At 40.6% G+C, this 27,802-nt stretch overlaps 1 protein-coding gene across 1 annotated transcript; it reads right to left on the bottom strand.

The window, feature by feature from the left end:
• Positions 1–1,359: 1,359 nt before the first annotated feature.
• LOC123926596 (uncharacterized protein C2orf16-like) lies at positions 1,360–10,199 on the bottom strand. Its single transcript, XM_045980548.1, has 4 exons — positions 8,166–10,199; positions 6,576–7,916; positions 6,114–6,422; positions 1,360–1,375 (listed from the first exon to the last, which is right to left on the bottom strand). Exons 1-4 carry the CDS (start codon positions 10,166–10,168, stop codon positions 1,360–1,362), a joined length of 3,669 nt encoding a protein of 1,222 aa, XP_045836504.1. The 5' UTR covers positions 10,169–10,199.
• Positions 10,200–27,802: the final 17,603 nt, after the last annotated feature.

The raw sequence follows: 27,802 nt of genomic DNA, 5'->3' as shown, positions 1-27,802 counted from the left end.
GAAGGCTCCTCTCAGAGAGATGGTGATGTCTCTTTAGAGAAGGACTTTGATGGCTCCTCTCAGAGGGTCTCTGATGGCTCCTTCCAGAGGAATTACATGGGGTTCTCTCCCTTAAGAAGCTATGGTGGTTTTGCTTCTTGGGTGTGAGTTTCTCTTTAAGGTGACTGTGTGAGGTTCTCTTAAGTGAACCATGTAGATTTCTCCCTCTGACTTGAACTTTGGTTCCTATTTTGGAGCTCTTGGACTCCTGGCTAGAGATTTCACATCTGTAGGAGTTTTTCTTACCTTTGCTGCTATTGTCGTTTTGAAGAATAACCACAGTGTGTCCGACTGAAGTGGTTTTGAAAATAGCACTTCTTTGGGAAACTATGGGCTTGGGTAGTTGGGTATGTTTAAGTTGGAAAGAGCTACCTCTTTTTGGTTGATGAGCTGATCTGAATTGCTGTATTTCTTCCCATAACATCTTCTCCTTCTTAGTGGTGATGTCTGTTGGCTTTAGCTTAACAACTGACATCCTATCTCTTTTGATATCTCTTGATGAGGAATAATCTCTGGCTTTTTGTTTTGGATCGTGGTTTTTGCTTGAACACAAATGGTCTGGCCTTGACCTGTCCTCAGGCTTCTGTCCAGCAAAACCCATAATTCTGTGTGCTGTCTGGAATGCTTTCTTTAGACCTTGAAAAAGCAGTGGAATGAATTTGGGTTGGGAGGATTTCTTAGATTGTCTTTTTGAAGAGGCAGTAGTTGTCTGAGATGCTCCATTCCTCTTCCTTCTTAACTGGGCTGGTAAATCCCGAGGACGACTCCGTATTGTGGTTCTACCATTTGTGTAGAACTCTGTGTTTTGTGTCCTGCCTCCCATAGTGATTCTTTTCTTTGGGTATTTTGAACTACGGGTCTTTTTGGTTCTCCTTTTAGCCCATTTTTCATCCTGATGGCTTTCAGAGTCACTCTCTGGTAGAGAGTGAACTTGAGTAAACTCATAGCGCCCTGGCCCTCCAACTGTCATCTTTCCTGCTAGGGCAGGGATCCTATACTGTCTTTGCCTGATGTGGACTTGTACAGGAGCAGGAGATGGGGAAGATACAGACTGGAAATCCATTGTAGAAGTAGGACTCTTGGAAGCTCGAGTGTAGACTTTAGCTTTCCTTAGTGATGGTGATATAGAACTCCTTGGTGTGATGGATCTGTCTCTTCTGTGATGCTTTGGGACTTGGGATCTTTTCGTAGTTTTCATCCTAAAGCCAAGATGCAACCTAATCTCTCCGTGGTCTTCGGGAGTGCTTACAAGGTGGAGCTGTGGGTAGATAAGAAGGCAAGGCCCCAACGTGCCCTGTAATTTATGACAGCAATTAAGTCCTACACATCGGCCACACTGTAGGTGGATAGGGTATTTTAAAACCAGACCTGAAGTTAGAGGTGGAGGTACATGGGGGAGTATTTGACTCCTTAACAGTTTTGCTGCTACTTTTAGCTTCAGATCTTGTAGCAACTGGAACTGTTCTGACAAGTCAGTCTTGGCCTGGGGAAGATAACTTGGCTCGAGACAGTGTTGGGACTCAAAAATCCTTGTCTGTGAACTCTGTGAGTTCTCACTCTCTTCCATTGGAACAGAATCTTTCCTAGTGAAAAGTGTATGGAAGGAAGACTCTAAATTTACTGGGACAGGAGGCTGGCCCTCTGTACACGAAACAGGCACGTGCTGAATGACTTCCTGGGATATATCACTAAGCTTCGAACTTTTCTTTATTTTTGTGCTAGGGCCAGAGTATTGCTGTATTATGGAGGACATGAAGCTACGTGTCCACGTCCTTAAGGCTATTCTTTGTTCGTGACCATGATATGAAGTGTGTCTCTGAATGTAGTTTTTGGACACTGAAGTCTGAGAAATAATACTTTGACTCTTCTCTAGCAGACTCTTGGAAAGTTGCATCAGTTCCGCAGGAACCCCAAATAAATTCTGAATAGATTGACAGATATCTGCAGTGGCTCTTCCCGTTAAAGATGTTTGAGAACAAAGGTTCCTTTCCATAGTGGTTCCCAAGACATTCCCTAACACTAGCATATTGGAGAGATATCTTCTGGGTAGTCGCTGTCTCCAGGAGTGATTCTCCCAGACATTCTGTTGTCTGCTCAAGACAGACCGGTTAAGGCCTCTTTGAGTTCCTGATCCTGACTGGAAGGTCCTAGATGGTGATCTCCAGCTTTGCAGTGGATGTTGGGATAGGCGCTGGAGTGAATTCTCTAGCTTCCCCACCTGTTTCTTATCAGTCCTCTTAGATATGACACCCACTCCTGGGATCTCAAAATGTGGGATTTCTACAATGTTAGCTGTCTTATCAGAGGGTTGATTGTGAAGAGACAAGGGAAGGGTTGAAGTTTGTATCATAGTAGGGTCTATAAAGTATTCTTCAGACTGCAAAATATCTGTCCCAAAGTTTTTTATATCCAAGGCCCTTGACACTTCTGGCATCTCCAAATCACAAAGGCTTCCTAATTCAGATGCTTCGACAGAGCTTGAGATGAGCGAGTTTGAAGAGTTCTGTAGAAATCTAGAGAAAAAATTCCCTATTTGTAACTCCTCTGTTGAAATAAAATCCTCAGATGCCCTCTTCTGATATACCTGTACTAGATTCAAATCCTCACATTGCATGATTTGAGGAGGCCCTATTTTTATCCCCATTCCTTTCCCAGCCTGAAGCCCTTGTTCATGAGTGAACACTGTAGATTCCTGCAAAGTAAATGCTAGCTGTGAGAGTGATTCAGAAGATTTCTCTTCAGTAGTTGGCCTCAGAGTTAGTTCTACAGGTTCTACCATTTCTTGAAGATGTGGCCTTGGGAAGAAATCCAAACAATCCATTACTTCAGTAGCTGATCCAAAGGAGACTCCTAGTGGTTCTACAATCTGAGGAATTGGTAGTGGTGCTAATTCCTCAGATTTTACAGTTTGAAGTGGTGGCCCTGGGATTAACACAGTCTTTACAATTTGAAACCCTGTTGACTTCGTTATATCCAAAATTTGGTGGGTTGGCTCTGTGGTTAATTCCTTTGATTTTACACTTTGCAACCATAGCCCTGAGGTAAACTCAGAAGGTCTCACATCTTGAACTTTTGGAGTCAGTTCAACGTAGTCTACCATTTGAGAGGTTCCCCCTGGTGTTAATGCTACAGAAGTTACAACCTGAAGTGGTGGCCCAGGAGTCACTTTCACATATTCAACAACTTTGGGGGGGCTTACTGAGGTTATTCCTATTGGTTGAGCAGCTTGAAGCTGTGTCTTTGTAGATCCTGTGACTTGATCTAGCGGCTTTGGACTAATCCTCATAAACTCTGTAATTTGACCCTGTAGTCCTGGAGCTATCTGTGAATATTTCATACTTTGATTCTGTGACTGTGTCAGCCCCATTGGTCCATCCCCTTGCTGCCATGTCTCAGATGTGAGCTCTACAGATTCTGCATGTCCTGTAACTTGACCTCTTTGCCTTGGGGACAAATCTAAAGATTCCTCCCTTTGAAGCCATTGCTTAGAGGTTGAACCCACAGATTCAGGAACTCGATATCTTAGCCTTGGTTTCATCTCTGAAGATTCTGGGACATGAGGTAATGACTTTGTAGTCAGTGCTTCTGATTCTTCCCTTTGCAGTCTTTTCTCAGAGATCACCTCCACAAATTCTAGTGCTTGGGGATAGGGCCTTGGAGCGCTCTCTGTATATCCAGTGGTTTTACTTATAGGCTTTGGGGTCATGCCAAGGAGTTCCTTCTCTGTTGGCCTTGCCTTGGAGGTCAACCCCATAGTTTCTGTAGTGTGACGCTTGGGCTTTGGTGCCATCTCTTCAGATCCTGTAACTTCCTGCACTGACCTTGTATATGATTCCCCCAAGTCCTTAACTTGAGGCCATGACTGAGAGAGCAACTCTAGTGTTTCTGGGATTTTCTTTAAGGTTACTTCCAAGGATTCAGAGCCTTGATTGCTTAGCACGTGAGTCAGATCATCAGATTCTGGTACTTGAAGATCTAGCCTTAGAGGCACTCCTGAAGATTCCATGGTTTTACTTGTTGACTTTGGGGTCAACCCCATAGATTTTTCTACAGTTTCATTGCCTTGATGTGCCAACCTTTCTGTGGTATGATAAATTGGTACTGAAATCAAATTTACAGATTTGGAGACTTGATGCTTTGGTGTTGGGATCACCAAATTCACAGATTTAGGGACTTGAGGCTTTGGTGTTGGGATCATCTCTGCACCTTCTACAAATTGATGCCCTGGCCTAGGGATTATCTCAGAGGAGTCTGTGATTTGATAGCTCCTCTTTGGAGTTAGTTCCTCAGATTTTGTTCTTTGAAGCAGTGACCCCGGTAGTAACTCTACAGATTTTATATCTTGTTGCAGTGATGCTGAAGACAATTTCACATGTTTTATACTTTGCAACTTTGCTTCTGGAGGAAACTCCAAAGGTTTCTCACCCTGTCGTTGTGATTCTGGAGACAAATTTGAAAATTTAACACCATTCAACATGGGTCCTGGTATGAACTTCTTAGTTGGCTCTGGTGCCAACACTATTGATTTCATACCGTGACATCCTGAAGTCAACTCTTGGCAATTCATACCTTGCTGTGGGGACCCTGGTGTCAACTCTACAGATTTCCCATCTTGAAAACATAGTTCCGGTGCGAACACCTCAGAATTAACACTTGGGGACCTTAGGAATGATGGAAACCCTGAAGAATTAGCACCTTGAGGCTGTAGCTGTAGGTTTGACTTCAAAGATGTCACATCTTGAGAACATGGCTCTGATTCAAACACCACAGATTTCTGCCTGAGGCAAGAAATCAAACCCTTAGAATTCACATCTTGAGGTTGTGGCCCTGGTTTCAACTCCAGAGATTTCACACCTTGAAAACACAACTTTGGTGCAAACACCACAGATCTCTCACTAGGCTGCCTGAGGTGTGAGGGCAGCTCCCCAGAATTCATACCTTGAGGATGTGGCCCTGGATTTAACTCCACAGATTTCACTTTTGTAAAACATGGCTCTAGTGCAAACATCTCACACTTCAAGTCCTGCAGCTTAGAGCCTGAAGCCAGTTTCACAGAATTTCCACCACAGGACACTGGCTCTTTGTTCATCTTCACAGACTTTACATCTTCAAGCAGTGGCTTTGGTAAAAATAACACAGATTTCCTACCATGCAGTGAAGAGCCTAAAGTGAACACTGGGTGCATAACTTGTTGCTGTGACCCACAGTGGTTCTCCAAAAACTGTATTTCTGGAAACTTTGTCCCTGGAATTAACTCAGAAGCTTTCACACCTTGCAAATGTGGTCCAGCGTTGAACAGAATAGATTTTGTACCTTGATATTCTGACGTAGGATTCAATTCAGAGGGTTTCATGCCTTGCATCTGTGGGTCTGGATTAAACTTTATAGCATTTATGCATTGAAGTTCTGACCCAAAATTCAAATCAGAAGAATTCACGCCTTGCAGCTGTGGGCCACAGTTTAATTCTTGTGATGTTATACCTTGAAACTTTGTGCCTGGACTAAATTCATGTTTCACATTTTGTAAATGTTGCACAGGGTTGAACATAAGAGATTTCATACCTAGAACTTCTGACCCCAGATTCAAATCAAAAGATCCCATACCTTGACATTTAACCCCTGAAGTCAACTCAAAAGATTGTATACCTTGCAAAGGTGGCCCGAGTTCAGACCCCACAGAATTAGCACATTGTAACTTTGGCTCTGGATCCAACTCAAAAGAATTTACACACTTCATCTGTGGCCCAGGGTTGCGTTCCATGGGTGCTACAGCAAGAAACTTTGACCCTGGAATCAATTCGGATTTTAAATCTTGTAAATGTGGTTCAGCGCTGAACACCATAGATGTCTCACTTGGATTCTTGGATCCCGGATTCACCTGAGATCCTGTACCTTGACATTTTGTCCCTGGAATCAGTTCAAAGTACTGTACGCCTTGCAAAGGTGGCCCAGGTTTGCACCCCACAGAATTTGCACATTGTAATTTTGGCTCTGGATTCAACTTAGAAGAATTTATACACTTCATCTGTGGCTCAGGGCTGCATTCCATAGGTGCTATAGCAAGAAACTTTGACCCTGGAATCAATTCAGATTTCAAATCTTGCGAAGGTGGATCAAGGTTGAACACCATAGTCGTCTCCCTTGGGATCTCTGAACTCAACTCAGAAGACTTTGTACCTTGACGTTTTGAAACTGAAGTTAATTCAGAAGGGTTTATACCTTGCAAGGGTGGCTCAGATTTGCATCCAACAGAATTTACACACTGAAGTTTTGGTTTTGAAATAAATGCAGAAGAATTCACATCTTGCAAAGGTGGCCCAGGGCAGAACACCTGGGATTTTATACCTCGAGACTCTGATCCAGAATTCAACTCAGATTTTACCCTGTTCAGTTGTGGTCCAGTACTGAATGGCCTAACATTTATACACTGAAGCTGTGGGGCTAGATTAAATTCAGAGGATTTCCCACCTTGTAATTTAGGCTGATGCTTCGTTTCCAGAAATTGCTCATATGGAAGCTTCCTGTCTGTGCACAACTCGGGTTTTATCTCTTGTAACTGTGGCCCAGGATTGAACTTGAAAGATGACATACCTTGAGGCCTTGATCCCTGGCATAACTCAGAAGATTTAACATCTTGCCACTGTTGCTCAGGATTGGATTCCTTAGATTTCACATCTTGGGGCTTTGTCTCTTTGCACAATTCTGAAGATTTTATATGTTGCAAATGTAGTCCAGGGTTGTATACCACAAATTTCACACTTTGAAGCTCTGGCCATGGTTTCAACTTAAAAGACGTCTCTTCTTGCCGCTGCTTCCCAGCATTGAACTCGGAAGATATCACATTGCAAATCTTTGATTCCAAGGCTAACTCAGAGGTTTTTGTGACCTGGAGTTCTAGGTCATGGTTGACCTTTGTGGTGTTCATTATTTGAAGCTTTACAGACTCATGAGATTTTGCGCCTTGCAACTTCGCCCCAGGGCTGAATTTCAGAGATTTCAGGACTTGAATGTGTGATCCTGGTGTCGACATAGGCAATTTCCCATTTTGTAACTGTGGGACTGACTCAAACCCCAAAGATTTCACATCTTGGGTCTTTGCACCTAGAGTCAATTCAAGAGGTTTCATGTCTTGCCACGTGGGTCTGGTAAGGAGCTCCACATGTTCTCCATTTTGAAGCTTTGTTTTGGGCGTTAACTCAGAAGATGCGACACCTTGTAACTGCAGAACAGGTTTTAACTCAACAGATTTCAAATCTTGGAGTCTGCACTCTAGCATCAAATCAGATTTCTCACCTTGTCTCTGAGGTCCAGGGTTGAACTCCACAGATTTCACACCTTGAAGATTCCTCATCTGAATTAAATCAGATTTTCCACCTTGTCGCTTTGGACCGTGGTTGAATTCAGAGGGTTTCACTTCTTGAAGTTTTGACCCTGGGATCACTTCAGAAGATCTCATACCTTGCAAGTGTGATCTAGAACCAAACCCTGCTGATTTTTTATCTTGAAGCTTTATACCCATGATCAACTCAGAACATTTCACATCTTGTAACTGTGGGCCTGCTTTCACACCTGAAAACTTCCTCTCCAGGATCAAATCAGAAGATTTCTCACCTTGTAACTTTGGATTAGCTTTCAGTTCTGCAGATTTCACACCTAGAAGCTTTTCCCTTGGGATCAGTTGTGAAGATATCACATCCTTCAAGTGTGGTCCAGACTTAAAATTCAGAGATTTTACATCTTGAAGCTTTATACCCATGATCAATCTAGAAGATGTCCTATCTTCCAACTGTGGGCCTGACTTGAAATCCACGGACTTCACTTTTTGAAGCTTTGTCCCCTGTATCAATTCAGAAGATTTCACACGTCTCAGCTGTGGCCTAGGTTTGACATTCACAGACTCCATATCTTGAATCTTTGTTTCTGAAATTGATTTAGAACTTTTCACTCCTTGAAACTGTGGGTCAGGGTTGAACACCAATTGCACATTTTGAAGCTTTGATCCAAGGGTCAGGTCAGAAGATTTCACAACTTGCACCTGGGGACTGGGACAGCTTTCTTTATGTTTTACATTTTGAAGCTTTGTCTTTGAGGTCCTTTCAGAAGAATTCACATGTTGTAACAATGGCCCAAGGTTGAAATCTGTACACTTGGTACCTTGAATCTTTGTCCCTGTGATCAGTGTAGAAAATGTTATACCTTTCAACTGTGAACTTGGATTTAACTCAGTAAATGTCTTATCTTGGGACTTTACCTCAGGTGACAACTTAGAAGGTTTTAGATCATGCCACTGTGACCCAGAGTTGAAATTCTCAGATTTCACACCTTGAAGCTTTGTCTGAAGAGTCAATTCAGATGACTTCATGCTTGTCAAGTGTAGTGGGGAGTTCAATTCTATAGTTGTATTGCTTTGTAATTGTGACCTTTGGCTTAATACCCCAGATTTCACACCAGGAAGCTGTGAATCTTCCATAAGCACCAGAGATTTCACACGTTGAAGCTGTGCTCCTGGAGATGAATGTAAGGGTTTCACTTCTTGAAGCTTTGATTTTGCAGTCAATTTAGATTTCCCATCATGCATGCAAAGCCTAGATTTCAGTGGCATAAATTTTATATCACAGAGCTTTGACCCTGAAGTCAGCTCACATGATTTCACACTTCTAACCTGGAGACAAGGTTTCAAATCACAGTCTTGAAGCTTATGTTCCTGGAGTGATGCTGAAGATTGCGTATCTTGGAGCTTTGGCCTTGGAGTTAACGCAGATGACTTTCTATCTCTTAACTGTATCAAAGGTTTCAACCCTAGAGACTTGACACCTTGAGACTGTAACCCTATAGATTTCACACCTTGGAAATCAGGTCCTGGTATCCACTGGATACACCTCATTCTTTCCAGCTGTGGCTCTTTTTTGAGCTCAGTAGTTTTTACATCTTGAAGCTGTGGCTCTGAGGTTGATGCCAAAAGCTTCCCTTTGTGCAGCTGTGTTCCTGGGAGCACCCCAGGGATTTTCATGTTCTGCAACTGTGGCCCAAGGTTGAACTCTGTATATGTCGCACCTTGAGTTTTTGACCCTAGAGTCAATTCAGATGACTTCACATCTCTTAACTGTGTCGAAGATCTCAACCCTAGAGATTTAACACCTTGAGACTGTGACCTGAGATTTAACTCTACAGATTTCACAGCTTGGAACTTAGGTCCTGGTATCCACTGAATGCATCTCATACTTTCAAGCAGTGGCTCTTGTTTTAACTCAACGGTTTTTACACAAAGCTGTGGCTCTGAAGCGAACTCTGAGCCTTTAATTTGGTGCAATGGTGCCCCTGGGGTCAACTTAGGAGACTTTATGCTTTGCAACTGTGGTTCAAGTGGTTCAGGCTTGAATTCTTCAGGTTTTAAACCTTGAATATTTGATTCTGGAGTCAAGTCTGATTTCATACTTTTAAACTGTAACTCAAAATTGAGGTCTACTAATTTTTTACCTTTAAATTTTAGCTCTGGAAGTAACTCCAAAGACAGCCTATCGTCCAACATAGCCCCTCTCTTCACCTGCTCTGAATTCACACATTGCTGCTTTGGTGAGATTACAGATATCGTGCCATCCTGTTCTGGCCCAGAAGTTAAATTCATGAGTGCTGTCTCTTGAAACTGTTGCCTTGGGGCGAAATCCACAGTTTTTACTCCTTGAGACTTTGATCTTCTGGTCACTTTCACAGATTTTACTTCCTGCTTGTTTAGCCTTGGGGTCCACTTTACAGATTGTACACATTGCGGCTCTGAATCTGGAGTTTCCTCTACAGATTTTAAACTTTGATGCTTGAAACACGGGGTACTGTCGACAAATTTACTATCTTGGGTTTGTGGCTCTAAAGTCAGTTCCTTGGGTTTCACACCTTGCAGTTCAGACCCTTGGAGTAATGGCCCTGGTGCAAAAGGCACAGATTTCTCACTTTCAATTTTCAATTCCACAGTTTGCACATCTTGCAGTTGTGTTCTTTGGACCAACTCCGCAGCTTTGGAGTCTTGAATTCTTGCATGCAGAATCAAGTCAGAAGTTGTACCTTGAAGCTTGGTATCTTTGGTACTTTTCACAGGTTTGACATAGTCTATCCATGGCACTGCAGTTATCTCCATAGATTTCTCACCTTCCAGCTGTGGACTAGGGGTTAGCAAAGTAGATTTTGTACCTTTTAGACCCTGTCCTGTAGTTAAGACCACAGATTTCACATCTTTCAGCTCCGAGGTCAACAACTCAGATTTTACACCTTGAAGTTTTGAGTCTGGGGTCAGCTCCATTGGTTTCATACCCCCCGCACCTGGCCCTCGGGTCAATTCAGAAGATTTTATACCTTGTAACTTTGTTCTTCTAGCCAACTCAGAATAGTTTACACTTGGCAACTGTAACTCAGGAGTCAACCCCATAGATATTTCATCTGGTTTCTCTGGCTGAGAGACAATTCTATAAGAAATGTTAACTTCCAAGTTGGACATTTGGTCCCTCCCTAAATTTTTTACACCTTGAAACTGTGTCTCTGGTACTAGCATATCAGGCTTGACCACTTGCTTTTGAGGTCCTGGGGACAACCCCACAGATCTTACTCCTTGCATCTTTGGGTTTGGGGTCAACTCAAAAAATTTCACATGTTGTAGTTGTGGCCCTGAGTTTAACTCTGAAGTTTTCACACCTTGAGGTTGTGTTCCTGATGTCCGATCACAAAATTTGACATCTTGTAACCATGGCCCTGGGGTAAGCCCCACCTGTTTTATATCTTGAAGCCCTGGAGATGTCTTTGCTAATTTAGAATCTTGAAATGCTAATTCTGGAGCCATCTCCACAGAATTTACACCATTAAACACTGATCCTGGGGTTTGCTCCCCAAATTTGACAGCTTGAAATTTTGGCCCTGAAGTCAATTCAGAAAATTTGACATCATGCTGCCTTGGCCCTAGGTGCAGTTCCTGAGACTTCACACCTTGAAACTGTAGTTCTGAGGTCAATTTCATAGACTGCGTGCTGTGAAACTGTGATCCTTCAATAGACGGAAGAGTTTTCATATTTTCACTCAAGAGCTCTTGGCTTAATGGCAAAGGTGATTCTGTTACAAATCCCAAGGATTGTATATCTTGAACCTGTGTTCCCGGTATACATTGCACATGTTTCAAACCTTGATGCTTTGGTTCTAAGGTCAAATCAGAAAATCTGACATCTTGCAAGCGTGGTCCTGAGTTTTGTTCCACAGATTTCATACCTTGAGTTTCTGGTTCTGGAGACAATTGTACGGACATAACACTTTGATGCTTTAGCCCTGGGGTAAAATCTGACAATTTGATTTTTTGCACTGGGGAACCTGGGGTCAGTGCATCAGATTTCACACTATGATGTGGGGACTCTGAGATGAAATCTACAGGCTTTTCTCCTTGAAAAGGTGGTCCTGGAGGTAAATTTGAAAATCTGACACTTTGCAAATGTGGCCCTGGGATCAATTTCACATCCTGAAGCTGTGCCGCCTTAGTCAATTCCTCTGATATTATATGTTGTAGTATTGGTTCTTGTACCAGCTTCTCAGATTCTACCATTCCAGTAGTAGCTGGCTGTTGGATTAAATTAACATATTCCACGTCTTGTAATTGTGGCTCTGGATGCAGCTGCATAGACTTTACTCCCTGGAACTGTGGCTCTGGGGTCAACTCCGGAACATGTCGTTTTGGTCCTGTGATAAATTGCTTAGGTCCCACCACTACTGGGGATGACACAGGGGTTAACTTCACAGATTTCAAATTTTGCATTAGTGGCTCTGATTTCTCATATTGCATTTGTGGTCCCAAAGTCAATTCCAGGGATCCTTTTACTGAATATGGTGGTACTGGCATTGTCTCCTGGATATTTTCAACTTGAGACAATGCCAACCCATAAGGTTCTGTGTTTTCGTATTCTGACCTTAGGGGTACCTCTGAAGGCTCAGTAACTTGAAGGTGTGGCTTTAGAGTCATTCCCGTAGATTCTATAACTTGACCTGTTGGTTTTGGTGTTAATGCCACTTGGCGCAAAGTCCCAGAAAACAGCTGTGCAGTTTCTGTGTCTTGATGGCCTGGCCCCAGAGTCATCTCTGAAAAATTCTGAAAACATGGCCTGGGCATCATCGCAGGAGTTCCTGTGACTTGCTGTGGGATTAACTTCACAGATTCCTCCTCTTGTGGCCAGGTCTCAGAAGCTAACTTTACAGATGCTGTGTCTTGATGCCTTGGTCTAGAAGTTGGACCCAAAGATGTCTTTGCTAGTAAATGTGGTTCCAAGCTTAGTTTCCTCGATTCAGCATGTAAGCGTGTTTCAGGAATCAACCTCTTAGATACTTCCAGTGGTACAGTTAAATCCACAGCTTTATTACCATGCATTAATGGACCTAGAGCTATCTCGTCAGGTTTTGTACTTTGGGGCTGTGGTTCTGGGGTCAGTGGCACAGATTTCATACCTTGAAATTCAGGTTCTGAGGTCAACTTCTTATAGTCCCTAAATTCTGAATATGGTCCTGGATTCAGGTGAACAAACTTCATACTTTGGGACTCTGGGTTCAACACTTCTGGATTTATTCCTTGTATCTCTGATCCTGGTACTAACTCTGGAGATTCTTGTATTATGTGTTGAGGCATTCGAGTCTCCAAGGCTTTTACCCCTTGGAGCATTGTCTCAAGAGCATCTTGGAATGGCACTGAGTTTGCCTGCATACATTCTGAAGTCTGGTTCAATGGCCCTGGAGTACTTCTTAAAGATGGTTGTGTCAACTCCATAGATTCTTTCCTGTGGTGACAAGGGTTGGAAGTCAACTCTACTTCTGCTCCTTGATATCCTGGCTCTGTGATCATTCCTGAAGATTCCAAAGCTTGGTGCCATGGGGTTAATCCTTCAGGTTCTGTGGCTTGATGATTTGGCTTGAGGTTCAGCTCTACAGAGTTTACTGCTTGAATGTGTGCCCCTGAGCTTGGCTCCTCATATTTCATACTTTCCACCTGTGTTTCAGGAATCACATTTCTACATTCTGCCATTTGAGGAAATTTCACATCTTTAAGCAATAGTACTGGGGCTGTCTCCTTAGATCTTTCATCTTGTAACCATGGCTTTGAGGCAAACTCCATAGATTTCTTATCTTCCTGTGGTGGTCTTAGGATCAACTCCACAGCTTTTGTATCTGAAAACTTCGGTGGGAGGGCCAAATGAACATATTCCAGACCTTGCAACTGTGAATTGTGGGTCAAATCTAGCGATTTCCTATTTTGCAAGTGTGGTGCCTGGGCTAACTCAGCAGATTTTCCACTTTGTTGTTGTGTTCCTAGGTTCAAATGAATAGATTTCACACCTTGAAGCTGAGACGCTGGGGCTAGCTGCACAGAATTCCCACTTTCCAGCTGTGAAATAGGTGCCAACTCATTAGATTTTACAGTCTGCAGTTGAAGTTCTGGGGCCAGTTCTATAGGGCTCACAGTTGGGATCGGCTGTCCATATTTTACCATCTGTGGGACCGAACCTGGAGTTACGTCTATAGATTTTACATTCTGCAATCCTGGGGATAACTTCATAGAATCCACAGTCTTAACTTGTGGCATTGGCTTCACCCCCAGATATTCTGCACCTGGAAGTAGAGATGTAGTGGTCATTACTGCAGATTCTGTGACTTGATGCAGTGGCTCTTGGCTCATTTCCTTAGATGGTGCTCTTTGACCCAGTGATCTTGGGACTGTCCCTAAATGTTCCATTATTTGATGATGTGACTGTTTTGGCTCAGCCAGATTTCTGATTATGGGGTCAGAAGTCAACCCCATAGTTTCCATAATTTGATGGCTTTGCCTTGGACACATCTCTGAAGATTCTAAGATTTGATGCCTTGGGGTCAAACGTGGAGATTCCATGACTTGATGAGGTAGCCCTGGGGTTAATGCTGTAGTTTTTGTGCCTTGAACATATGGTTGTGGAGTCATCTCCACAGAGTCTTGCACTTGAATCCATGACCCAGGAGTCAACTCCAGAGGTTTCCTGACTTGAGATACTGGCCTTGAGGTCAAATCCTGAGTTTCTACAACTTGTGATTGTGGTGTTATGATCACTCCCATGGGTGACCCCAGTGCTGCTGGAGTTACCTTTAAAGAGTGTATGGATTGATGTGATGGCATTGGAATCATCCCTACTGATTCTGTGATTTTAAGTGGTGACTTTGGAGGTAAACCCACAGATCCTACAACTCCAGGTGGACCAATAGTAGGAGGACAGCTAGAAGATGACAAACCGACTGGTTGAGTTGTTCCTGGGGCCAAAGTTGCAATTTCAGACTGTGAATCTCCAGATTCTATAACATGTGGCGGTGCTGGTGGAATTATTCCCATGAAATCCATAGCTTGTAATTGTGCCACTGGAGTAACTTTCGTGTAATCAGTAACTTGATGCAATGGACTGGAGATCATTTCCAGTGATCTTGTATTTTGACATATTGGCCCTGGAGGAATCTTCAATGGTCCTGTGATTTGACTTTCTGGATTTAAGGTTATATTCACTGATTCAGTAACTTTAGGATGTGGCCCAAAAGTCATTTCCACAGTTTCCACAACTGTATATTGTGCCTTTGGATGCATCTTTCCTGATGGTATAACTTTATGGTCCAATGATGTGGTTATTTCCCCTGATTTCATGGCTTGAGATGGTGTTCTTGGGGTTTTTCCCACTGGTTTTATGATATGTGGATGTGATTCATTAATCATCCCCATAGAATCCGTGACTTGAGGCAATGCTGCAGGAGTTACCGTCACATTATCTGTGACTTGATTCACTGGTCTGGAGGCCATCTTTGATTCCATAACTCGATGCTGAGCACTTGGTGTTACCTCCACTGGTTCAGTGACTTGATATGATGGTTTAGTGCTTACACTCACTTTTTTTGTGGTTTCCATTGGTTTCCCAACTTTGTCTGGTGGCTGTGGGAACAAACCTACAGATTCTATCACTTCTGAATGTGATTCTGGGATCATCCCCATCGAATCCATGACTTGAAGTAATGCTAAAGGAGTTACCTTTATACTATCTGTAACTTGACATGGTAGACTTGGGGTCAGTTCCACATTAGTCATGTGGGACTTATGCTGCTGAATCCTTTTTTCCAGTAGACCTATGACCCTCTGTTCTATATTAAGTTCTAGGACATGTTTTGGCTCCTTCTGCAGTCCAGTGGTTTTCTCTGGAATTATGTCAGCTCCTAAATTTTTGGGAAGTGGAGTGCCCAATGACGTAACTAAGGGCCTGGATGTAAGGATTTGGGGGCCATCCCCAAGTTGTGACTGCTTACCTGGGATAAGTGACTGTGAAATTTTTGTTTCTGTTCTATTTAATCCAGATTCCACTCCAATATTCACATGGAGCTGAAATGATGGACAGTTTGGGAATTTATTGTAGAGACTTTGTTCAGTGCTTTGATGAATGGGCACAGATACCTGGATTTGAGGTTTCTCTGGTTCAGGAACTCCTCCTTGTGCCTCAATTAAATAATTCAGCATTCCCCATGATTCCCTCACAGGCAGAGGCACTGCTTGTTCCCTCAAAGTATAAACCTTCCAAGCCATATGTCCCTCTAACTCCCACCTAGCTAAAGGAGAAAGCCGGATTGGAGCCCACCCTGAGAATCGTGGTCTTGCCTTGGTGAAAATAAAATCTGGCCCATGATCCAATGTCAAATGACTCTTGCTCTCTCCCCCATTCTTTGTTTTTTCTTGTTGGCAGAGATCTGGGGATTCAAACATAGAGTTGATAAAAGAGTTTTGGGATCTTAAGGGTGAAAGAGCTGCCAAATTCTGTAAAAGTTTTGATTTCCCAAACTCTGAGAGCTGAAAAGGAGGCAGGGGTGTGCCTTTGTTCCTGAACATGGAAGACTGGTTTTTGGGTAAAATAGGTAAACTATGGCTCCGGAGTTGCCAGGTTGTTCCTTCAGAAAAGACGGGAAGGTGGGACAGGCTGGAGTTGTTGCATAATGATTCAGAGGAGCTGCTGTCCTTAGTAGAATGTTTTGCCTTCTTACAGCCACAACAGGGTAAAACAGGCTTCTGAGCCACAAGCACAGAGGAGGTGGAGGAAGAAATCACATCCTGTGATTCAGGCAAACATAATTTCTTAAGACTTGATCTAAGAAATAAAGAAAAGTTTCCATTTGCTTTGAGGCCGAAAAAAGTAGGAAAAGGGAAAGGTAACGGCTATTTCAAATGTGAAATATTTTGGCCCGAGGGAGAACAATAACAACAAAAGAGGTTGTTTTCCCCAATATCAGTTACTTGTGTGAAGAATTCCTCTACCAGGAGGAGAGGACGGTATGGGTCTCCATTCCAATCAGAAATGATCCATGGACTAAAACCTTTGGACCCAGAATTTATCCCCACTGCCAAAACTAAGTAAATAAGCCACCACCTAACAATCTCTCTTTTCCCTCTCTTTTTCCCTCCCTCTTTCCCTCTCTACTACCTCCCTTCTTCGGTCTCTTCCTCCCTCCCTCTTAAAAGTTCTACCACCTTTGGGGCACCTGGCTAGCTCAGCTGGTAGAGCATGCAATTCTTGATCTCAAGAATTCAACCCCCACATTGTGGGTAGAGTTTACCTGAGACAAAAACAAAAACTTCCACCACCCAACCTCCCCCCAGAAATGACCTTCCCTGACCTTGCACATTCCAGATGTTGGAAGATCTGATGAAGACTTCTGTCCATGGACCAGAGTACATACTCCTGGGCCCATCCTATAGGGAGACCTGAAAAGCTGGACACAAGAGTAGGTCAATGTCACTGAAGTGATATTAAAGTACTAGTAAGGAAACCAATAAGAATAGTGACTTAACTTAGGAAAGGAACAGCTATCATTGTGAGGGAAGTAAAACAGTACTAGGTACCTTTCTCCTAACTCATACAGAGTTTATCAGTAGAGTAAGCTGAAGAGAGGAGGAATAGATAGTGAAGGTCAACTCTACTCACTGTGTCCAATTAGCTTCAGAGCAGCTCCTCCTAAGATTTTCTTCCCACTGGGAAGCTGGGAGCAGAGGTAAAGAAGCTTTTAGCACCCTAATTGTTGATACCACCTCTACCTTGTTCCACCCCGGTGTTTTACAGATAAGACAACAAAGGTGAAATCATGCCTAGGATCATTAAGTTAATTAGTGGTAGAGCTCAGACTTAACCCAAGTCTCAAGTTTTTATATTTTGAACTCTACTCTGCTGCCTTCACCATGTAGTAGATTAAGCTGTTGGAAAGCGCAGGAACAGTCATGCGAGTAGGGAGTTGGAGTAGGGGAATCAAAGTTCATAACACATGTTTTTTCCCCCCCAACAGAGTCTACCCAGTGCCTATGACAGGGGAAAAAGTTATCGGAACTTCCTGCACCAAACATTAATCTCACCAAATTTCTTTCCTGATGCTTTGAGTTCTACACGAAAGGAAAATTAGGAAAGAAAGCATGGGGAAAAGAAGCATAGGAAGAATTATCAATCTGTTTACATCTCTTTGGAAGTTGCTAAAAAGAATCTAGCATCTTTGGAGACGCTAGAAAGAATAAGCACATTTCTTTCGTTTACATAATCTGTCTCAAATTCCCTCCCTCAAACTGTTATTAAAGTCTGGAGTTTTAAAGCAGACCCACAGTTGATTTGTCATTAGCCTTGAGCTGAAGAATAAAGGATAGGATCTTTCTGACCTGTGAGTTTCTGGATCTTTTTCAATTTACGCCGCTTTGAAGTCTAGAGAGGCACAAAGAGAAAAAAATAAAATCAGAAAATGTTCTAGGTTAGAGAATCAAGAGCACATTTCCTCTTACAGACACAAATATTGATACAGTTGGTGTCCATAACCACAGCACAACTGGCACCCCATTCATGTATTCATAGATCATTTAATGAGTGCTTACTAAGTTCTAGGCATTAGGTTGGGTGCTAGGACTACAAAGATAAATATGACCCCTGTATTCTGGGAATTCACATTAATGGCAAAACAGATGTCTAAACAGCTAAATTATAATACAGTGTGGCAAATATATAACACATAAATAGTATATAAATAAATAGATAACAAAAACATAAATATATTAAATAAATTTATTAAAATTTATAGATATATTAATAAATAAATATATAACAGAAATATAAGTGTTACAGAATAAAAGGACAGTGATTAACTGCCTGGGAGAGATGGGAAAAATTACTCAAGAAGTGGCCATTTGTACTGGAGTCTGAAGAATCAACAGAAAGTTTTTGGTGAAAAAAAGAGCCTGCCAGGCAAGTCAAAAGCAACATCACCAAGAAGATTATAAAGTCATGAGTGTCAGGTGCACATTGGCTAAGACAAAAGCTGAAAATATAAGCGGAAGCCAGATTTTGCCAAATGATGGAATTTTTATTTTATCCTTTAGGTCAGGATTTCCCAATCAGTAACGTAATCTCCTAAGTTTTTTGCAAGCTTGTTCCAGGTCACTTTAAAGGCAGAAATTACATTTGTTACCATTTCAAATAAAACAATTTTTATTTCTCCCTTTTGAATCATGACATCAGTCTCAGAGAGTGTATTATAAGAGCCTACATAATATTATTCATAGTATTGCCAAATGTTTTAGCTAAACAGTGTTGAATAAAAGCGTTAAAAGCAAAAATTCTCCCAAGAATGGTGGTTCAACATAAGAAAGTAAATCAATGTGATACACCACATTAATAACACAAAGGGGAAAAAAGATGGACAATTATCTCAACTGGTGGAGAAAAAGGATTGCCAAAATCCAACACCTATTCATGATTTAATAAAAAAAAAATAAAGACACTCAACAAACTAGGGATAGAAGGGAATTTCCTCAATATAGTAAGGGGTATTAATGAAAAACCCATAGCTAATATCATTCTCAATAGCGAAAGCCTGAGAGCTTTCCTTTTAAGGTAGTGAACAGACAAGGATGCTCAATTTCACTACTTTTCTTTAACATTGTGCTAGAAACTCCGACCAGAGCAATTAGGTAAGAAAAATAAAAGCCATCCTTTCCTTTGGAAAGGAAAAGTTAAACAATCTCTATCTCTGTTCATAGATGACATAATCTTATTTACAAAAGATCGTAAATAATACACACACATACACACACACACACACACACACACACACACACACACACACAAAACCCAATTAGAACTAATAAATGAATTTAGCAAAGTTACAGAATGCAGTATCAACACACAAAAATCAGTTGTTTTTTTTTTAGGTTGGTTCCATACTGGGCCCAATGGAGAGCTTGACCTCATGACCCTAAGATCAAGATAAAGATCAATATCAAGACCTAAGCTGAGATCAAGTCTTGGATGCTTAGGGGTACCTAGGTGGTTCAGTTGTCAAGAGTCTGCCTTCTGCTTAGATCATGTTCCCAGAGTCCTGGGATCAAGCCCTGCATCTGGCTCCCTGCTCAGCTGGAAGCCTGCTTCTCCCTCTCCCACTCCCCCTGCTTGTGTTCCCTCTCTCACTGTATCTCTCTCTGTGTCAAATAAATAAATAAAATATTTTTTAAAATAAATAATTTAACTTAATTTTTAAAAAACTGATTGAAAATAGAAACCCTGCCTAAGTTTCCAGCCTGCCTCAAGAAGTTGGGATTTATCAGTCTCCACAAATACATTAATATCAGCCAATTTTTCAATATCTCTCTCCCCACCGCCCCTTCCCGCTGTGTGTGTGTGTGTGTGTGTGTGTGTGTGTGTGTCTATATATGTGTGTGTGTGTGTGTGTGTGTGTGGTGTTATAATAAAGAACACATCTGGTGTTTGTCCCAGTCTCCTGACACAGAGCTTCAAAAACACTGGCAATTTCCTGAGTGATAGGAATGTCTTTTTTATGCTAATGAGGTAGAAAAGAAACATTACTTCTCCCTTTACTTTAGGAGGCTGAATTAACCTTGATTCTAGAATCTGATCAAGACATTATTAGAAAGGAAAACTCACAGGTCAGTCTCTTTCATGGAAACAGAGGCAAAATTCCTAAACTTAATATCGGCAAATTTGATCCAACAATATATAAGAAGGATCATGAATAGTATTACAAACATGTTATATTTGTTTCAGGAATTCACAGTTGGTTTAAGAGTTTAAAAATTCATTGTAATTCAGCACTTTAATAAAATAAACAAGAAAAATCGTATGAACATCTAAATAGAGGCAGAAAAAGTGCTTGATAAAATTCAACACCCATTCATGCTAAAATTCTTAGCAAACCAGAAGTAAAAGGGAGCTTTCTTCATCTGCTAAACAATATTTACAAAAAACACACAGCAAACATTATGCATAAATGGTGAATTAAAGAAAACCTTCCTCTAAAGGTTTAAAGAAAACCTTCCTCTAAAAAAAGAAGATAAAAATCCCCACTATCTACTGAACATAGTACTGGGAATCCTACTCCATGCAATAAAGGAAGGAAAAGAAATAGAAGTCATAGGATTAGAAAGGAAGAAATAAAGTTATCATATGCAGACAATGTGACTGTGTAGGGAATCACAATATGCTTTTGGAAAAGCATCTACCGATAATTTTTCAGGATTGATAAGCAAATTTAGCAAGATTTTTAGATAAAAGGTCAATATAGAAAAACCTTTTTTTTTTAAAGTCCATTTTATTTTGAGGTATTTATTATTATTTTTTAAAGATTTTATTTATGGGTGCCTGGGTGACTCAGTAGGTTAAGCCTCTGCCTTCAGCTCAGGTCATGATCTCAGGATCCTGGGATGGAGGCTGGTATCTGGCTCTCTGCTCAGTGGGGAGCCTGCTTCTCCTCTTTCCCTCCCTCTGCCTGCCCCTCTGCCTACTTGTGATCTGTGTGTCAAATAAATGAATAAAAAAAAATCTTTACAGATTTTATTTTTAAATTTAAAATTAAAATTAAAACTAAATTTAAATTTTAAAAATTTTAAATAAATCCCCTGATATGAGGAAGTGGAGATGCAACATGGGGGGTTAGGGGGGTAGGAGAAGAGTAAATGAAACAAGATGGCATTGGGAGGGAAACAGACCATAAGTGACTCTTAATCTCACAAAACAAACTGAGGGTTGCTGGGGGGAGGGGAGGTTGGAAGAGGGGAGTGGGGTTATGGACATTGGGAAGGGTATGTGCTATGGTGAGTGCTGTGAAGTGTGTAAACCTGGCGATTCACAGACCTGTACCCCTGGGGATAAAAATACATTATATATGTTTATAAAAAATAAGAAATAAATAAAAAAATTTTAAAAAATAAAAAATTAAATAAATCTTTAAAGATTTTATTTATTTATTTATTTATTTATTTATATTTATTTGAGATAGAGACCATGAGAGAGAGCATGAGAGTGGAGAAGATCAGAGGGAGAAGCAGACTCCCTGTGCAGCTGGGAGCCTGATGCAGGACTTGATCCCAGAACTCCAGGATCATGACCTGAGCCAAAGGCAGTTGCTTCACCAATTAAGCCACCCAGGCACCCTATTTTGAAGTACTGATATAATTCAGAAAATGGCATTTTTTTAAGATTTTATTTTAAAATAATCTCTACACCCAGTGTGGGGCTCAAACTTACTATCCCAAGATAAAGAGTCACATGCTCTACTGACTGAGCCAGGCAGGTGCCCCTAGAAAATGGCGTTTAAAATACCAGAGGTTGGGGCACCTGGGTGGCTCAGTGGGTTAAAGCCTCTGCCTTTGGCTCAGGTCATGATCCCAGGGTCCTGGGATCTAGCCCTACATTAGGCTCTCTGCTCAGTGGGGAGCCTGCTTCCCCCTCTCCCTCTCTGTCTGCCTCTCTGCCTACTTGTGATCTCTGTCTGCCAAATAAATAAATAAAATCTTTTAAAAAATAAAAAAAATAAAATACCAGACATTGTGTCCCTCCTAATAATCATCATGACCTTTGAAATTGTCTCCCCTCCCTCCAGAGAAGTAATTCTGATAAGTCTTAGACCCAACTTTCCCATTTAAAGAAATAGAGAAGAAAAATGGAACATATTAAATAACAACATGGGTATTTAATCAGTAAAATCTTGCCTGCAAAACTCTAGAGGACAAATGATCCATTTCTTTAACATATAAATGGAAAGAATAAAAGAAAGATATGGAGGTAGGGAATCTACAAATTATAAGGAAATTAAACACACCAACCAATCTCAATATGTGAACCTTATTTAGATCTTGAGTCAAGCAGACTGTAAAAAATAATTTATATCATTTATGATACATTTGGTATTTGCCCAAACCAAATTCAGTGTTTATTTTGCTATTTTGGTAGGTTTTTTTTTAAATCTTTATAAAATATTTTTATTTTAATTTTAATAACTTTTTTAATTTTTTAATTAATTTATTTTTTCAGCGTAACAGTATTCATTGTTTTTGCACAACACCCAGTGCTCCATGCAAAACGTGCCCTCCCTATTACCCACCACCTGTTCCCCCAACCTCCCACCCCTACATTTGGTATTTGAATACTGATGGATATTTGATGGTACTCAAAGATTATTGTTAAATTTTTAGGCATAGTAATGATACTGTGATTAGGTATTTTCTCTTAAAAGAGTCTTTACCTTTTAGACACACATATTTAATTATGAATGAAATTATGTTACCCGACATTTGCTTCAAAACAATGCAAAGTTGAAGCTGGGTTATGGAATCATGAAGATTCATTATGCACTTTTTTAAAAAAGATTTATTTATTTATTTATTTATTTGACAGACAGAGATCACAAGTAGGCAGAGAGGCAGGCAGAGAGGGAGGAAGGGAAGAAGGCTCCCCGCTGAGCAGAGAGCCCAACTCAGGGCTCTGCTCCATCCCAGGACCCCCTTGGATCATGACCTGAGCAAAGGCAGAGGCTTTAACGCACTGAGCCACCCAGGTGCCCCTTATTATGCACTTCTATGTGCTTTTGATTTGTTTAAAAATTTCCTTAAAATGACAAAAAAAAAATTATTTACTATAGCTCCAGAAACCCCTCTTTATGAAAAGCTAAATATTATTAAAAGAAATTAAAAAGGCCTAAATAAATGGAAAGACAAACACATTCAAAGATCAGAACACTCATTATTTTTACTACATTAATTATCCTTAAACTGACCTATAAATTCAGTTTCATTCCCATAAAAATCCTGCATATTTTTGTGTGACAATTAACAGGATAATTAAAAAATACAGAAATGCCAATGACCTGGGATGCCTGGGTGGCTGTCAGTTGAGTGTCCAACTCTTGGTTTTGGCTTGGGTTGTGATCCTGCATTGGGCATTGCACTTAGTAGGAAGTCGCTTGAGATTCTCTCTCTCCCTCTCCCTCTGCCCCTCCCCCAGCTCACACGTGGGCACGTGCTCTCTCTCTAAAATAAATAAAATAAATCTTTAAAAAAAAGAAAGAAATGCCAATGACTTAGAATAACTAGACAATTTTGAAGAAGATCAAAGTTGTAAGACACGACCAAACTTCAGGACTTACTACAAAGTCTCATTAATAAAGACAGTGAAGTATAAGGATAGACAGACCAAAGTAACAAAATAAAGAGCCCTGAAATTGACCCACACATGTGTACATTTATATGATTTATGTATGACAGGGTCATCAATGCAATTGAAAGAGAAAAAGTGATGGTCTTTTCAGTAAATGGAGCTGGGAGAAACGACTGGAGTTTAGAGTGTGATGGTGAGGTAGTCATGTAAGTATAGTGTCAGATTTAAAATTTTGGTATTTTGTTCATCATAAATTTTCCACATTAATTTTTATTTTTAAATAATATTGTATTAAATATTACCTTGTTTACTAAGCTTTTTGATGCCCCTTAAATTTTGTGCCCAAGGTAAATGACTCTCTCATTTCACCCAGTCCCTGCCTTCCTGGAGGGATTGGATAATTCTATGGGAGGAAAAAAGAACTTTGATCCCTACCTTATACCATACACAAAAAAGTAATTTGAGATGGATCATAGGCCTTAATGTAAACGAAAATAAGGTGGGGGGGGGCTTCTAGAAGAAACATAGAAGACTATTATCATAGCCTGGGGGCAGGCAAAAATTTCTTACATTGGACACGACAAAAAAACCCTGATCATAAAAGCAAAAACTGATACATTGGATTTCATTAAAATTAAGAACTTCTGTTCATTAGCACACCACTGTGAGTGAAAAGATAAGCCACAGTGGGAAGATTGATTTTGAATACCTACATCTGACAAACAATTCATGTCTATAATATGTAAAGAGTTCCTACAAATTAGTAAGTAAAAGATTGGCAATCCAACCGTTAAAAATGGGCCAAAAAATTGAACAGGAAGGTCATAAAAGAGGATTTTCAAATGACCAATAACATAAGAAGTTTCTCAGTATCATTAGTAAACATGGAAATGCACATTATAAACCACAACGCAATGCCAAACACACTACCTAGAGTGGCTAAAATTAAAAAGATGGTCAATGTCAAGTGTTCACAAGAATGTGGAGAAACTAGAACTCTCATACTCTACTAATGGAAGTATAAATTGGTATAATTACTTTAGAGAACTGTTTGTTATCATCTACTAAAATTAAACATACATAGCACATGGCCAGGCATATTTCCAATGGAAATAGGGTTCCACATCAACAATGTATCATTTACAATTAACATCTTGAAACTTTATCTTACATTTTATATAGACACTTTATATACATTTTAACTATAAAAAATAACTGACTTTTTGAAATGCAATATGCAAGAAGGAAATTATTTTTTTTTATTTTTTAAATTTTAACTCCTGCATAGTTAACATACAGTGTTATGTTCAGTTTCAGGTATATAATACAGTGACTCAACAGTTCTATATACTACTTGGAGCTCATCAAGATACTCTTATGGTGCCTGGCTGGCTCAGTTGGTAGAGTGTGCCACTCTTGATCTTGGGATTGTAGGTTTGACCCCCCCCCCCCCGTTGGGTATAAGGATTACTTAAAAAAATTCTTAAAAAGAATAAAGATAGTATACTCTTAATCTCCTTCACCTATTTCATTCATCCTCCCACCCACCTCCCTGCTGGTAACCATCTGTTTGTTTTCTATAGCTAAGGGTCCGTATTTTGGTTTTGTCTTTCTCATTTTTCTCTTTTGTTCATTTGTTTTGTTTCTTAAATGGCACATATGAGTGAAATCATATGGAATTTGTCTTTCTCTGACTGGCTTATTTTCTCTGACTAGCATTATACTCTCCTGATCCATCTGTGCTGTTGCAAATGGCAAGATTTCAATCTTTTTTATGACCGAATAATATTCCATTGTATATGTATATCACATCGTCTTTTTCCAATCATCTCCCAATGGATGTGTAATCCTATTTTTATAAGGTTCAAACGAGGCAAAAATAATCCATGACTCTAGACATCAGAATAGAGATTGCCTCTGGGTGGGAGGAGAACAGACTGGAAAGGACCATGAAGGAACTCTCTAGGATTATGGCAGTATTATAAGCTTGATTGGGGGTGCTAGTTAATAGGTGTATAAATTTATCAAAACTCATCAAACTGTACACTTAAGATCTATGCATTTTGCTGTTTATAATTATGCCTGAATGAAAAGTGTATTTGACAAAAAAGCCTTTTTTACATATATATGTACTAAGAAATTTTATTAATTATGTAGCAAGGTGACATTGAGGAATTTACACTATACATCCTTCTGAGAAAGGAACAAATGTTTGCCCTCCCCAAAGAGGGTAGCCAGGCCTTTGTTCTTAAGGACTTAGTTTTCCTAATCCATGGCAAAGAGTTAAGTTTCTCCTGCTGAAAAAATTGGCATGAACCTTAAAGACACCCCTCAAATAAGACTAGACCTGTGGAGGATTTTAAGCTGAATTGTGCCGGAGGCTTAGTATTTGGTGTTTCCAGGGTTGAGAAGAACAGGAAGCTGGCTTCCTGATATGGAGACAATGCTGAAGCTGCAATTACACTGAAATAATGAGGTCCTGAGCCTGGTGGGATTTAGGTCCTCCTGGTCCTAAGATCTCAGAGATAGTAGACTGGGAGTCTTGACAAAGGTTTCTGTGACCAAGCTTGGCACACTGGAACTGAGCCACAGATTTTGCCTTCAGATGGCAAAGATGAAAAGCAACAGTTACTCCCATGGTTTGAGGACCTAACCCTCTGGGCACCTGGGTGGGTCAGTTGGTTGAGTGTCTCTTGATTTGGGCTCATGCCCTGATCTGAGAGTCATGGGATCAAGCCCCACATTGGGTTCCATGCTCAGTGGGAAACCGACTTGAGGTTTCTCTCTCTCTCCCCCCCATCACTGCCCCTCCCCCCTGCTTGTGCACACTCTCTCTCTAAATAAATAAAAATAAAATCTTTGTTTTTTTAAAAAAGTACCTGATCTTCTGCCATTTGGGATAAACTGTAAAAGCTCCAGAATTCCCATACAATACAAACGTTGGGGGAGGAAAAACTGACCCTGGGCTTTTTAGCCAACCTAGGTGATAGGAGGCTTAAAGCAGATTATACCCGATGTAGACAAGGAACTTTATTTGCCCTTTCTTATACCTAAGTGTTCTGGAACAATTCACACCTGTTAAAGTCCATTAACTTTCATGCCTCACCTGTTACATGGGGGAAAGTGGGCATTTGTCTTTTCTCTTCCTCTTCAAGATGTTAAAATGAACTTTGCAACTTTAAAAAACATGCTGCTTTAAAATGAAATGATTATATACCTAATGTCACTTATCATGTATTATGAAAAAGAGATAAAGTGATGTATAAATTCCCAAGGGGTTGACAAATTTTGACAATGAAAGTTTTGAGGGTCAAAAACAGGCTGGGAAAAGCCGCTGCAGGTGGTGCGATGCTGAGAGATTTTGTTTGTTTTTTCAGTCAATTTTGGCAGAATGACACAGTCAGCCATGGGAAGCTCTGTGTATGTGGTTTCTCTTCCATAAAGCCAGGGCTAGGTTCTATGCTCTAGGCTTGAAAAAGTTTGTAGGAGTCCAGCTAGCATAGCATAAATAAATGAAGTCCTAGTTAAGACAGTAATACCCAAGTGGGATTGCTGTGTTTGAGAGATGTTTCTGAGAAAAAAATAATTGAAAGGAACTTTGTGGCCAAATATATTGATAACTAGATCTACCTCCAAGATCTAGAGTATAAGCTAATGCTGTCCAATAGAATTTTCTATGATGATGGAATTATCCAAGATCTGCTCTGTCCAATGTGATCGCCTCTAGCCACATGTGATACTCAAAATGTCCACAATGCGATTAAGGAACTGAATTTTAAATTTTATGTAATTTTGAGTAATTTAAATTTGAATGGCCCCACGTGGCCAGTGGATACCAGACTGGATAGCACAGGTCTAGACAATTTGAGCAGCAAGGTGAATATCTCCACATAAATTTCACAAGCACTTCAAATGTCATAGTTAATTTTCAGCCTCCTACCACACAACTTCTGTCTAATGTTTCCTATGTTGTTCAAAATGCCATCGTCTTGTCAGTCATCCAGGGTTAAAATTCCAAAGTCATTTATTCATTTCACAAACATCCAGGGAGCACTTACTAAATGCCAGGCAGGATCCTAGGCATAGGGAATACAAAGATGAATATAGTCCTTGTAGGAAAACAGTGATAATGTTTATAATTAACTCTCGTATTTGAGGTCTGGTCAGGAAAAAAACCAGACTCAGTCCCTTCTCTCTTTCTGCTTTACTTTTCACATCCAAACTTTTGTCACAATAGCCCCCTGAGGACAAAGATTTTTGTCCCTTCCATTTACCGCTGTATC

The sequence above is a fragment of the Meles meles genome, chromosome 16 (genome assembly GCF_922984935.1).
Source record: "Meles meles chromosome 16, mMelMel3.1 paternal haplotype, whole genome shotgun sequence".
NCBI classification, from domain to species: Eukaryota; Metazoa; Chordata; class Mammalia; order Carnivora; family Mustelidae; genus Meles; species Meles meles.
This window is presented reverse-complemented; position numbering and strand designations above follow the sequence as displayed.

Excerpts from the sequence above, each read along its gene's own strand:
- LOC123926596 (XM_045980548.1), bottom strand. The coding sequence starts at position 10,168 with ATGGAGATAACTGCAGTGCCATGGATAGACTATGTCAAACCTGTGAAA. Across the intron at positions 7,917-8,165 it reads TGTACAGATTTCAACCTTGG|GCCACAGCTGAGACGTGTGA; the intron begins GCCATTGTTACA and ends TGTCAAACCTAG. Across the intron at positions 6,423-6,575 it reads TTACAAGAGATAAAACCCGA|GGTAAAATCTGAGTTGAATT; the intron begins GTTGTGCACAGA and ends ACAACTGAACAG.